General features: G+C 48.7%; 2 protein-coding genes across 2 annotated transcripts in view; both read left to right on the top strand.

The window, feature by feature from the left end:
* Positions 1 to 2,952, top strand: part of LOC135378423 (procathepsin L-like) — a 37,897-nt gene extending 34,945 nt beyond the window's left edge. Inside the window, exon 5 of the mRNA XM_064611451.1 lies at positions 2,799 to 2,952. Within this exon, the coding sequence (XP_064467521.1) occupies positions 2,799 to 2,898 (100 nt within the window). The 3' untranslated portion in view covers positions 2,899 to 2,952. The remainder of the gene's footprint in view (positions 1 to 2,798) is intronic.
* Positions 2,953 to 9,280: 6,328 nt separating this feature from the next.
* On the top strand, positions 9,281 to 10,183 carry LOC135377301 (uncharacterized). Its single transcript, XM_064609638.1, has one exon. The coding sequence runs from the start codon at positions 9,281 to 9,283 to the stop codon at positions 10,181 to 10,183; it is 903 nt and encodes a 300-aa protein (XP_064465708.1).
* Positions 10,184 to 14,736: the final 4,553 nt, after the last annotated feature.

Here is a 14,736-nt window from a genome sequence, read left to right as displayed (position 1 = left end):
CGCAGTTTTGCACATAAGGCCTCGCACTGTTGACGACTTCCAAAGGTGTGATGACGACCACGCGTTAAGACTCACTGAGCCGACGCGATGTCCTTAAACTAAGGAGAAATTGGCTACAATGTTGCGGAAGAAGCACCGCGTGGTTTACGCTGGCAAAATATGTTCAGCTCTTGGCTTTACGACGACGGAGATATGTCGGTAAGCGGCAAAACGACATGTAAGCAAAGTCACATGACCTCAAAATGACGTGCGACCAGGAACAAGATGGCAGTTTTGCCAAAGGCACCCGCTTGAGGGTAGTTACAACAATGGCGGGTTTGTGTCACCCCTGTGACCACCACCACCACCATATCACGCACCGCGCGTTCGACGAAAAGCGCGAAGCGAGGGTGACTGCTCCGCATTCTCGACCAATAGGAGGCGGTCCAGCGGAGGCGGCACGGATGCGCGCCGAAAGTCCCCCCCCCCCCGCTCCCCCCAGGCGGTTTCCGCACATCTCTGTCAATGGGTGCGGTTGCGCGGCGTCGGGTTCACATTGCGTCCCGTACGTTGAACGCGGGTATCGAAAGAAGCAGCATTAGGACCAGAGGTGGGCAAAACTCCTCACGGTCGTTGCCCTCACCTCGATTTTCCTGGACGGAGCTTTGTCCTCACCTCACCTCAACTACTTTTCGGAGATGTTCCCTCACCTCACCTCACCTAAAAAAAATTCAGAGAATTTTCCTCGCCTCACCTCACCTCAAAACATTATCAGAAAAATTTCCTCACCTCACCTCAGCCTTTCCTGAAAAAATCTTTCCTCACCTCACTTCACCTCAAAACATTTTCAGAGAATTTCCCTCACCTCACCTCACCTCAGCCTTGCATAAAAAATTTTCCCTCACCTCACCTCACCTCAAATTCCGTGAAGTGAGGGGGTTCAAGGCGCCCTCACCTCACTTGCAGTTAGGAGGGTGCCCCTCCCTGCTCAAGGTCGACGCTTCTCACTTTTTTAAATGATGAAAGTACGCAGCGTAAAGCAAGTATCGACCATCGAGACTAAAGCATCAGGTCCCGACTCTCTGCTTCATCGGTAGATTGTGACTGTAGGCGTTTGTGGCGCAAGCGCAACAGAGGCCAGAAAGCGCCACGACTGCGGTGAGTACCTGATGAATGGCGATGATAGCTAAAATTATTTACGGATCATGTCCTACGCATTATATCATGGCCGCTCGCCATCAGCTAGTGGGATGGCAGGTGCATTGCTAATTGTCTCGTTCACCGCCTTCGCATGGCATCCGATAGGTTGAGCGCTACAGTGGTGGTCGAATCGAAGCGCAGCTTTGTGAATCATAATCGTATGAGTGTCACGTCATCAGTGCACCCAATGTCGTGCCCATATTGCCCCCTACTTTTTGTGGGATGTGCAGCCAGAGTCTAGACCAATCGTCAGGACTCAGGACCAGCCAATAAGCAGCGATTATTGATAGTGAAGTGCAACGACTCGCGTCGTTCGGTTTACAACAGTCACTGAAAAAACAAATAAAGTAAAGAAGACAGCCCTAACAACTACCCTTTGCCAACTTGCCTCATATCACCTAAAAATTTTCGGACAAATTTTCCCGTTTCTTCTCTCGACACACGAAAAAAAGTCCTCACCTCACATGAAAAAGGAATCCTCACCTCAGAAAATTTTAACAAAATGTATCTCATCCCACCTCACCTCAGCCTTTCTGGAGAAAAAATTTTCTCACCTCACCTCAAAAATTCAAGCTTTTCAGAAAATTTTCCTCACCTCACCTCACCTCAAAATTATTTCAGAAAATTTCCCTCACCTCACCTCAGCGTCTTCTAGGAAGATTTTTCCTCACCTCACCTCAACCATTGCTCCAAAAGATGCTCCTCACCTCACCTCACCTCAAATTCCGTGAGGTGAGGGTGAGGGAGCCCTCACCCTCACAAGCCCTCGCGAGGGTGCCCACCTCTGCTCAGGACTCATCCATATATGCTCGGTACCGCTCTAGGGAACTGAGAAAGGCAGGTGTAGGCTGTGGGTTCACACCGCAGCGCCGAAACGACGTGGCTCGTGAACTGTTGATCAATATAGTCTCTGAATGGCCTTCAACAACTCCACAAGTGGGAAGAATCTTTATTCTGTCACGTGGGAGACATCGTACGCAGAGCTCATTATCTACGTCGCATGTGTTGGTCTGAGATACGTGGCGTGGCAATGCGAAAACCTAAAGAATTCGGCTGTGGCGAATCGGTCATATGGAACCTTGAGGTTGCGTAAAGGAAATGATATTCAGGTAGGGATAGCGATTTCTCTAATCGCTTTTGTTGCTCAAGAACAGTAGAGTAAATGGAATAGGAGGGGAACGAGGGCTCCTCCAGGAGATGTTTTTTTTGTTTTACTTTCGTGTTAGCGCCGCGAAGCAACTGTGGCTATGAGCGGCGTACAGATGAGGACAGATGGAGAGGACAGCAGGAATGGGTGGGGGACAGCGTCCAGGAGATAGTTCATTTCTCTTGTAAACGTGTGCCTCACGATCGATGTCGACTGAGATGCGCTGAATGATATTCCTGTACTTTCATATCCTCTATACAAAAGTACTATTATTTTGGTTACAGTTGCAAGAAAGAATGATTCTGTCATGGCAGAGCGTTGAATGTACCAACTAGTCAAAACAACCCAAGGTTCAGGAGGTGAACCATCCGTTCGGCCTCTGCATTGGATGGGTTTTTAGACTCATTGGAACTTGATTGGTAACCGTGATCCCGCTGTAGCCACTAAGGAGTTCTCGTGCTTTTTTTTACAGTTGGAGCGAAGAATGGGGAGTGAAGGGTTACTTCAAACTGGCCAGGAACAAGGACAATATGTGCGGCGTCGCCACACATGCTGCTTATCCTCTCGTCTGACCCTCCCCCTAAATGATTAGAGAAATAAACTGTGTGATTTCTGTCTTTTTTTCAGCTATTGATCCTTATTTTTATCGTTCAAGAAGGGATGCCCATTCGCACAGACACCTAAAGGAACAAGCAAATGGCCATTTATAGTGGCTCAAACCCTCCCGGAAAGCGCACCACTATTAGCCTACGCTCTTAGACATGTTACGCTACATGAGAGGGACTGTTTACAATATCTTGCCGCCTATTCTAGATGGTACCACGCGGGCTCTTAATATATGCGGTACCGTATAATGTGTTGTACGAGCGTAGCAGGGTGCCGTTTCGCGCTAGTGTTTACGTGTGATTGTTAGCGGCATTCTACTGTGCTTTCTGTAGTCAGCACATACAATAGCGAGGGTGACACTCTGGAAAAGTGAACCGTGTGCAGACGCAGAAATAAAAATTGTTCTATTTTGCGCATGCTCATGTTTTCTACGGGTCGCCCACGCTGCTGCATGTGCTGGCTAAAGAATGCACAGCATAATGCCCGCTAACATACATGTAACAATTGTCCACATGCTCGTCTGCACATACGCTGCAACACGAAAATGCACAGCACATGCAAATAGGTTTGTGATGCTATCGAATCATCATGGGAAGCTTGTCGCGCACGCACAAATTCTGTGACAATATCTGATGTTGCATTAGAAAACTATCCCATCCGCTTGTTGCAGCGTAATCTTATCATCTAAAGGTACGCAATCGACAAAATGTGGATCCACACAAATGCGCGAACTGACCCAGTGAATTTTATTTGTCCGAAGGCACTTATCTGGCCGAACCTCGATCAACAAACCGGGAAGCAAAGAGAGGTAGAAAGTAACTGGTCAAACGTGTCAAAATATCAAGAGACATTCCTCCATTCTAAAGGGAAACCACATGTATATATTTAGGGTAGGGTGCCTTGTTAGGTTCTCAAGCAACATTTGGTGTGGGCTAAAGTATGCCTTAGAACCAGAGGATAGAGTCACCTCGCAAGGAGGAATGTATATTCCAAGTACAAGATCTAAAAGACGATAAAGACGAAAAACACACGACACACGGTGTCGGTATGGCTCACTGATTTCTACGTATAAAGGCTGGATCGCTCATGAGAGAGGGGCTCGTGGGCGATGATGATGATGATGATTCGTGTTTTAATGGCGCAGCGGTGACTATGACCATAATGCGCCAAGACCATGATAAAAGCATTTAACAGTTTAAGAGAAAATGATCCAGTGATTCATTAAAGGGTATAAGGATTTCATTAAAACTAACGCATTACCAATCGAAAGGCATAAAAGAAAGCTGTAAAACTAGAGTGCATTTAAAAGACCAATGTTTGCTCGTGGGCGAGAGGCACGCATTCGGGTCGCCATGTTGGTGGTCTCTACCAAATGTGTTCAGTCCGAAGAACCTTCCGGAAAGTATCAATACCTTTGCACATCGAGTTTCACATATTCCATCCGCAACGTGTCAGCCAACTTGACAACTTGCAACCACATGTGTTGCGAACAGGCGAACGCCGACGTGAAAGAGGAAATGGCGTAAGGGTACAAGGGTCCGGCATAATGAAATATGTTCACAGATAAAATGCGTGTGTTGGTTGAGGACAAATGAGTTACAGAGTGCACCTATTTTATGTCATCATGGAGTTGTATATTTGAGCTTTTAACATGTATAACTATTTAAAAATCCTGGGAACAACTTAGTCCTATACACGTGGATGAACGTGCAAGGCGGCGGCGCAAAGTGGCAGAAGGAGCTCACCAGCACCATCAGATGCAATCTAGTTGTCTACTAGACATCACCAACTGAAATTTGACGGTTTATTAGGTACCACCAATGACAGTCTGCTGGTGCATTAGGCACCAACAGGGACGATCTGCTGGTCTCTCAGGTGCCACTAAGGGCGGTTTGGTGGTCCACCAGGAAGCATCAAGTGGATTTGATGGTCCATCAGAATATTTCGATGGTCCATCAAATCTTCTGGTTGTCCATCAATGAAATTTTCAATCGGGAGCTGATGTATCCTAACAGTGTTTCACGGGTGTCCTGCGGTTCGATTCTTAATTACGTTACGTTTTGTATTCCGAAACTTAGACCGTCACTGCAGTGCAGAGCTGGGGCTTGTGCTACAGCACGTTTCACAGCCAATATTTCAATAAGAAACGATGTGAGGTTAACAACAACCATGTATAATCTTTCATGCTGAGTTCTGGACAGAAATTGTTCCAGAAAGAATGGCGTCGGACAAGATATACTCACATGGTAGAAAGAAATCGTCCCGTAGAATCACAGCCGTTGTTTTATATACGTTTAGTGTGATTTATATCAAGTATCACCGCAGAAAAAGTCTTCTAGTGAACGACAGTGGTGTCTTCGACGTAATGCCTGGCAAATATGGAAACACCGAAGCAGCCCAAATAATTACTTCACGCAATTGGATCACGCTCGTTTGGCCAGTTAATCTAGGTATTGATGTAAGCTTAATCAAATTACTTAGAAAGTGGTAACACCTCCTTGAGACACTAGACTTATCTCCTTTTGAGGTACAGCACATTGCTGTTTGTTTCTTCCTTCATTTGTTCTGATTATCTGCATGCGCGGTTGTGCCAAATTGAATGTCCTTCTCGCGTACTCACGTGCTTTTGCTGAATAGAACTGCAGAGTGAGCAAAGCTGCTTAGGGACGAGGGCCTGCCATCCACTGCTGACTTTGTCATGTTTTTTATGTGGAGCACGTTGCAAAAAAGCAGGTGCACATCTGAAACTCCAATCATTGTCCTCGTCATCTAAAAGGCAGCGTCGTAGCACTGCCGTGAAACCAGACACGATTTCTGAAGATCCTCTATGACACTTTCCGCAGTTAGCACACTTTTCTTCAGCGTCAAAGTCAGCGTCATAGGAGTCACTTTTCATTAACTGTGACTCCCATCTTACATTTAAATGTGCGAGGGCACTCTTGCACTACACATGTATGGTCTGCAAACTGCAACAGGGCGATTTGGAGCTTGAAACAGTTGTGATTAGGGCCATGGTATACCCTGTCTGTGAAATGATACCAACTGAATCATGTCAAACGTGATGTTTAGTGGAAGATGGCTTTCTTGGTTGTGCATTCTTCGTGACAAAGATGTAACACGATATGCTTTTGTAAAGAAAAGTGATGTTATGCTTTATGAATAAAGAAAATATACATGTTTTCAAGTTCAACATTTATTTCTTGCACATATGCGTCTCAAGATACAGTGAATGTGCAGGGAAAACAATACGTTTACTGTTTTGTGACCTTCTTGCAATGACAATATATATTTCAGAGATGACAATGTACAGGTACACTATGTAAATTTGTTGAACCCAATTTTAGGGTGGAATGAGTAGTGAATGGCAATTGCCCTCCTCTTATTTTCTCATACATGATGAATTTTATATTTTTGTTTTGCTGCGCATGTGTTCAGTGTATTACAAAGTGCTTAATGCAAACGACACTTAGTTAATTTCAAGCTTTTTGCTCCCATCTAAGATATTCGTATCCTGAAGGAACCGCCACTTCGACACCATAAAATATTCAGTACCACTGCAAATTTCCTGAATTGCAATCCTTCGGACTGTGTCATATTCTTAAATACGTAAATATTTTTGCAACTAGTTGACATGCTGGAGGACACTCCTCCTGCAGCTAAGGCAACTACAGGGAGTTCCAAGGGGCCGAAGGTAAACCTAGAGCGGCATGAATGTGATCAAGAGGAGATGTAAACATCAGTAGCCAGAGAAGTGCATTCTCAAGAAATAATTTTCATCTTATAGAATATATATGTGCAAGTGCATGCCTATTAACTGAAACGATCACAGTTCCCCGACAAGTTTTAATTATTGAGAGTGTATACTGTAGAGGTGAGATAGATCCACAACTGTTAATACAAGGTATTATATACTATGAATACCTTTAAAAATCTCATATGGCACATATGCTTTTACTTTTTGAAGGTGCTGTGGTAATCGATGTTTGTGGGCACTGCGCAGGTTCTGCAACCATTTCTTGAGTATGTTGAGGCAGCTGCGAAGGAACCTGTATTGATGATGATGATTCCAGTTTTTATGGTGCATCGACAACAAAGGTCATAATACATCAGAACATTGGTTAGGATGCAACTAGTTCAGAATAAACATGTTGTTTAATAAAAGCATTGCATAATTGTTTAAAAGATCAGTTTAAAACAGGGTTGACAATCCCGATATCTTTTAAAAATTTAAAAGTTTAAAAACTCCTCTAAAAAGAATTCTAGCTTCGTCACCAAGTAATAATGCAGGGTGAAGGGGCCTAATGTGTATATAAAAGTATCTGAAGTGATGTGAACATGTAAAGAGAATTTTTCCCTTACAAACAAACAAACATGTAAAGGCAATGTGCAAAATTGAGGGAGGCTCACCACAGTGCGTGCACTGAGATGGTTCCTCCCCGTGAAGTAGGAACCCGTGGATGAGGAACACGATACTTATCTGTAAACTCAATCGCATCACACTGCACAGACGATTCTCTGGGTAGCCCCCATGAGGAAACCAGGGGCGGATTTAAGGGCATGTTCCCTATGTAAAAACCCTATCTCGTGGATGATGCTGTGCCGCAAAGCACGAAATTTCCTTAAGACCCCCCCCCCCCCCCCATGACAAACCCTTAAATCCGCCGCTGGAGGAAACCTGTATTGAGTGACCACTTTTGCCTTAAACACTGCTACAAATAACACGACAGGCTACAAATTATTAGTATCGCAACAAGCTGGCAACGTAGCTCAGACACAAAGGTGGTATCATAGTCACACCACACCACCGTTACGTAGGATTCGTTGTCACACATCAAACCAAGGCATAAAACAATACCAATACATGAAAAAGGGTGACACTCTTGGTCTCATTACGACGTAACACTGAACTTGTGCACGTAGGTGATTCAAAGATATGCTGATGACAACGCTACCGGTGTAGTATAACATGTTCTCTCTAGCATATTATGCACTCAAACTGTATTTGCCGCCGGGTAAAATGCAAGTGTGTTCGATTGAACCTCGGAAGAACGGTCAAGCAACTTTCATCCAGTGCTGGTTTTGGGGAAAAAAAAAACACACTTCATAATTGTAAAATGTACAGAATGGATGCCTATTGATTCCTTGATAAAGAATGACTCACCTGTACAAATTCAGGCCCTGTATCCTTGCCGGTACGGTTGGTACGACCGTAATTGCAAGAAGTTGCCATGATCACTGCGGCGAGAGTTTTGGGTACAATAAGATAGCGGCCGGTTGCCGCTCGCGCTCCCTATCCGCGATCCAGCCTTTTACAATCGAGATCAGTGGTATGGCTATGACGTCGGCGTGCCTGTCGTTTGTTTTCCGTCTTCCTTGTCTTTTAGCGCTTTTAACTGTAATTAGTGGATTACAAACAGTTCCAGATGTATGTTTCCAGTAGGAATGTATATTCCTGCTTTTTGATACGTAGGCTTTCTCATTTTATCATTTTGAAGTCCTGAAACGCTCATGTCCTGAGACCCAAGAATATGTACAATAGAATAGCGCATGTCTTCTGTCCTTCCGACACAAGTCAGACCATTTTCATAGTGCAGTCACTGGGGGGTTTTAGATCTCCCCATATTCCCAGTCCATTGTGTGCAACGTGCCATAATATGTCATTGCATGGAGGACGGACACACAGAAGCGGACCTTTGCCCCACCCCCTCGTGTACCTTCTGGCGGTCTGTACCCGCTCTGGGTACCCTCTGGCGGTCGCTCTCGTCAAAACCGCCATCTCTTCCTGTTCACCACGTGACCCTAGTAGTAGACTTAGAGACGGCATAAGAACCAGACTCTATAAGAACCACTTTTTTCTAATCCAAGATGGCGTATTCTAATCCAATTCTCAGCCAAAATCCAGTTCTAAGCCAAAACAATTCACTTTTAATCCCACAAAAGCCAAATCCAAAGCCATCTGATTGGCCGCCATTAGCTCCGCCCACTTCACCTTGATTGATCCACACCAAGCCTACTGATCATTGATTGGTCAATCGTTGCTTTGCTCCTTTATGCTAATTAGTTGGCTTGGCTCCGCCCACTTCACGGTGATTGGCGCACACCGAGCCTACTGATCGTTGATTGGTTGATCGTAGCTCCACCCCTTTATGCTAATTACTTGGCTCTGCCCGCTTCACATTCATTGGCCTGTAGTGGACGACGATGACTAGGCTCGCGCCACGCCCCCGCTTTCCATCGGTGGCTCATGCCACGAAATAAATCAGTTTCCTTCCGGCATTCGTTGTGGTAGCTTGCGTTCTTTTGGCTCCCACAATTCTGGTGACCCGAACGTAGCTTCGCCCTTCAACAATGCACTTTGGAGACGAGCCTTCCCCACAGACCCCGGCTACAACCCCTCTTCAACCGGGCGTGGCTCATGTCGGCATACGCTTACCACCGTTTTGGTCTCGCAGCCCGTTCATCTGGTTCCAGCAAGTCGAGGCACAATTTCTCATTGCTGGTATAACATCCCAGATAACCAGGTACCGTCATCTCCTCGCCTCCCTTCCCCCCGAGATCGCCATGGATGTCGCCGACATCATTGCCAACCCTCCGGCACAGAATCCCTACGACCATCTGAAGAGCTCAATCCTCCAGCGCACCACCATTTCTGAGCGAACGCGCCTCCAACAGCTTTTGCACTCCGAAGAACTGGGGGACCGAAGACCCTCCCAGCTACTCCGCGTCATGCAAGTCCTATTGGCCGACAGAGCTGCTTCTCTTGACGACGATCTGCTTCGCGAACTGTTTCTGTCGAGGCTCCCATCCTCAGTGCAAGTGGTCCTCGCTACGGCCACTGCCTTACCTCTGGCCCAGCTCGCACAACTGGCTGACAAGGTGACGGAAGTAGCAAGCCAGAGCACTCCCATTGCAGCCGTTTCCGAGTCCTGTCGCCTTCCCAACCCCCGCTGCCAGCCACCGGTTTCAACGGCCCCGTCTACATTCGCCGAGGAGCTTTCGTCTATGCGCGCGGACATTAACCGCCTCTCCGACACAGTCGCCGCACTCCAGTTCCGTGACAACCGCAGCCGCTCCCCAAGTCGTTCTGGCCGATTCAGAAGATTCCGCCGTTCCCCACGGCGTTACTCCCACCGCAGCGTTTCTCCAGCTGATAACCCACCACCCTGCTCGTACCACGAACGCTTCGGTCAGGCCACCATGCGATGCACGCATCCATGTGGTTGGTCGGGAAACGCCCCCGGGAACCGATGACGGCGACCACCGCTTTCCCTTCTCCCGCCACAAGTCGCCTTTTCTTTGTTGTGGACCGCTCCAGCAAGACTCGTTTCCTCGTGGACACTGGAGCTGCCATCAGCGTTCTACCTGCCTCATCGAGCGACCGGCGCGGAAACGCAATCTATCACCTTATGGCTGTGAACAACAGCGCCATACCAGCCTACCATGAGAAGCTGCTCACCCTTAATCTTGGCCTGCGAAAAGTGTTTACTTGGGTGTTTCGCGTTGCCGCCGTCTCTCACGCTATACTCGGAGCAGACTTGTTGCACCATTTCGTAGATGTCTCCGTAGATGTCTCACGACGCCTTCTGGTCGATACCCAGACCAGGCTATCGGCCCACGCAATCCCTGCCGCTCCCCACCTTGCTGCTGGCGTCAGTGGAACTTCCCTTCCACCAACTTCGTTGCCAATCTCGGAGCTCCTGCGCCAGTTCCCCACACTCACACAACCTCCTGACTGGACGAAATCGGTCAAGCACGATGTTGTTCACTTCATCGAAACCACGGGCCCACCGGTTTTCTCCCGTTCTCGCCAGCTATCACCCGAGAAACTGAAGATAGCCAAAGCGGAGTTCCAGCGCATGTTGGACATCGGTATCGCCCGTCCATCCTCCACCAGTTGGTCTTCAGCACTCCACATGGTGCCTAAAAAGACGGGAGACTGGAGACCGTGCGGAGACTACCGCGCCCTCAACCTAGTCACCAAGCCCGACCGCTACCCATTACGTAGGCTCCAAGATTTTACCGCTAACCTGCACGGCATGAAGATGTTCTCGAAAATCGACCTAACTAAAGCCTATCATCAAATCCCTGTAGCGCCATGTGACATCCCGAAGACTGCAATCACCACCCCATTTGGGCTCTTTGAATTCATTCGCATGCCTTTTGGGCTCCGGAATGCTGCACAGACTTTCCAGCGTTTCATCGACACCGTCACTCGGGGCTTGCCCTTCGTCTTTGCGTACAGGGTGTCCCAGAAAACGTGTCATTGAATTATAATAAAAAAACTACGTCACCTAAAATGATGTGGTCAACAGCATTTGTTCATATTAGGTTTTTGCCACCACCTAATGTGAATGTCATGTACTCCAAGTTTAATTATGTAAATATTTGCGAACTGAACTCGGAAATTTGCCAAGCAAAAGTCACTTTTTTACCCCACCAATATGAAGAGCGTGCGGAATTCACTCAAATTCATGATAATTCACAGTGGTATTCACGAGCTACCCCATCGGAAAAAATAGCCGAATATCATGCTTTTCGGAGCACCGGACCATAGCGCGCGATGACTTTTTGAGCGCAATCGCTCTCGATGCGACGAAAGGAGGTTCGGAAGCCAGCCCACAGAGTGATAGTAGAAAAAGTAACAGTTCCTAAAATTGGGAGAGGGAAAGCATTATCCCAGCAAAAGTCGGACGTGATAAGCTGTTCCTGTTTTATCTCTTTCTGCGATGTCGGGGAGGGCTGGGTTTCCAACCTCCTTTCGTCGGACTGACAAAGATTGCGCTGAAAAATTCATCGTGCGCTATTCTGCGCGACCTGCATAGAGCATGATGTTCGGCTATTTTTTCCGATGGGATAGCTCCTGAATATCCCTGTCAGTTAACATTAATTTGACTAAATTAGACACGCTCTTCCCATTGCTGGGGTAAAAAAGTGACCTTTACTTGGGAAATTTCCGACTTAAACTCGCAAAAATTTACATAATTAAATTTACGTTACACGACATTCACGCCAGGAGGCGGCAAAAACCTAGTAAGAACAAATGCCGTTGACCGCATGACTCTAGGTGGTGTAGTTTTTTTATTATAATTCAATGACACGTTTTCTGGGACACCCTGTATATTGATGACACCCTTGTCGCAAGCGAGAGCCTTCAACAGTACCTCGAACACCTTCAGCTCCTCTTCTCTCGCCTTGCCGACCATGGAATCGTCATCAATATTGCGAAATGCGAATTCGGAGCGCAGTCGCTGGAATTTCTTGGCCATCACGTGTCCTCGGAGGGCATCGCACCGCTCCCGCAAAAAGTCGCTGCCATCGTGAACTTCCCACAGCCCCAGTCTGTTCGCCAGTTGCGCCGTTTTTTAGGCCTCGTCAATTTTTACCGACGGTTTCTACCCCACTGTGCCCACACTCTACGTCCGCTCGAAGAGCTCCTGCACCAATCTGAAACATCACGTCGAGGCAGCAACCAACATGTCACCGGCTCCGGTCCTGCCAGTCGCGCATATTCCCTGGTTTGGTCGGATGCCGCTTCCGACGCCTTCAGTGCTATCAAGCCGCTCCTTTCTTCCGCCACTCTGTTGCACCACCCGAGCCCAAATGCACCAACCGTTCTGATGGTCGATGCCTCCTCTACCGCAGTCGGAGCTGTGCTGCAGCAGAAGTCCAGTGACACTTGGCATCCTCTGGCGTTCTTTTCCAAGGCACTCAAGCCAACGGAAGCCCGCTATAGCACTTTTGGCCGAGAACTCCTTGCTGCGTACCTCTCCGTCAAGCATTTCCGCTACTTTTTGGACGGCAGAGAATTCACCATACTCACCGATCACAAGCCCTTAACATACGCTTTTCGCTCGGCCAGCAGCAAGTACTCCCCTCGTGAGATTCGGCATTTAGCTTTCCTGGCAGAATTCACTACCCGCGTTGAGCATGTCTCCGCATCGGCGAACTGCCCTGCCGACGCCCTTAGCCGCATTGCTGCAGTCGAACCCCTCTCTCCTGAAGCTCTAGCGCGTGCTCAGCTCAGCGATCCCGACATTGAAGCCTTACGCCGATCGTCCACTTCCCTTCATCTTGAAGACCTTCCCGTTCCCGGTTCAGACCTCCGCCTTTGCTGTGACACAACCACAGTTCCTTCCAGGCCCTATGTCCCTCAGCCTTACCGTCGAGCAGTTTTTGACCTTCATCACGGACTCTCGCACCCAGGAGTACGAGGCACACAACGCCTTATTGGGTTCCGCTTCATATGGCCCAAGATGAACGCTGATATTCGCGCCTGGGTTGGTTCTTGTTCCTCCTGCCAGCGTTCCAAGATCTCCCGCCATACGTCCGCCCCGCTTGGCCGCTTTGCTCTCCCTGACGCACGTTTCGATCACGTCCACCTTGACCTTGTAGGCCCATTACCGCCATCTTCCGGCCACCGGTACATTTTGACAGCCGTTGACCGTTTTACCCGCTGGCCGGAAGTCGTACCCATCCCTGATTCCACAGCACCCACCGTGGCAAACGCCTTCTCCACCTGGGTCGTACGGTTTGGAGTGCCCTCACGTGTCACCACTGACCGGGGTCCTCAATTTGAGGCCAGACTTTTCGCCGCCTTTCTGGACCTTTTGGGAACGACACGCATTCGCACAACATCATACCATCCCTCATCAAACGGCCTGGTAGAAAGGTTCCATCGACAGCTGAAAGCCGCCCTCATGGCGCACGAAAATCCGACCCGCTGGGCATCACTGCTTCCCGTCGTCCTGCTCGGCATTCGTACCACCCTGAAGACTGACATCGGTTGTAGCTCTGCTGAGCTTGTCTACGGTACTGCGCTACGGCTCCCAACCGATTTCTTCTGCCACTCCGAACCCTCTACCATCAGCCACAGCTCCTACCTAGAAAACCTCCAGCGTATTTTTCACGATGTTCTGCCCACTCCCACCCGTGCGAGTCCATCCCGACAGCCGTTTGTACCGCAGCTCCTTTCAACAGCGTCCCACGTCTTCCTCAGGCGGGACGCCGTTCGAAGGCCCCTTCAGCAGCCATATTCTGGCCCTCACCCCGTCTTACAGCGGGCCGACAAGTTTTTCAAGATCAGCGTCAACGGGAAGCCGGACTCTGTAAGCGTGGACAGGCTGAAGCCCGCCTTCACCGAACCACCGCTGTCCTCATTTCCCCTTTCTGCCCTTGCACCATCCCCTTTGTCGGCCCATCATGCCCCCGACTCGTCCACCGCCCCGAAGAAGCGCGTCTCCTGGGCCGATCGCTCCTCACGGAGTCTGGCGGGGGGGCCCTGTAGTGGACGACGATGACTAGGCTCGCGCCACGCCCCCGCTTTCCATAGGTGGCTCATGCCACGAAATAAATCAGTTTCCTTCCGGCATTCGTTGTGGTAGCTTGCGTTCTTTCGGCTCCCACAGGACCATGCTAAGCCCGCTGATCGTTGATTGGTTAACCATAGCTCCGCCCCTTTTATGTTAATTACTTGACTCCGCCCACTTCACGCTGATTGGTGGACGCCGATCCGCTATGCTAATTAACCGGCTCCGCTGATTGGTCCTACTTTCCCAGCGCTCCGATTGGCCCGCCTTCACCAGCGTGGCGGCAGCCCCGCTGCGGCTTTATCTCAGATGTTCAAGCTTACCTATCTACTGGCTCCGCCCACTTCACACCGATTGGTCCATTCTAAGCCTACCGATGGCTGGCCCTGATTGGTCCACACTAAGGCTACCGAACAGTGATTGGCTAACCTGAATTAGTCGCTCCTAAGTCGGTCCAATCTCATACGTCCAAACTTACCTCGTGCCACCGGATGGCGC

Source organism: Ornithodoros turicata, chromosome 1 (genome assembly GCF_037126465.1).
Source record: "Ornithodoros turicata isolate Travis chromosome 1, ASM3712646v1, whole genome shotgun sequence".
In the NCBI taxonomy this organism is placed as follows: Eukaryota; Metazoa; Arthropoda; class Arachnida; order Ixodida; family Argasidae; genus Ornithodoros; species Ornithodoros turicata.
Note: the sequence above shows the minus strand (reverse complement) of the source record. Positions and strands in the feature narration are given on the sequence as shown.

Bases quoted from the DNA above. Each gene is read 5' to 3' on its own strand.
- LOC135377301 (XM_064609638.1), top strand. From the start codon at position 9,281: ATGCACTTTGGAGACGAGCCTTCCCCACAGACCCCGGCTACAACCCCT.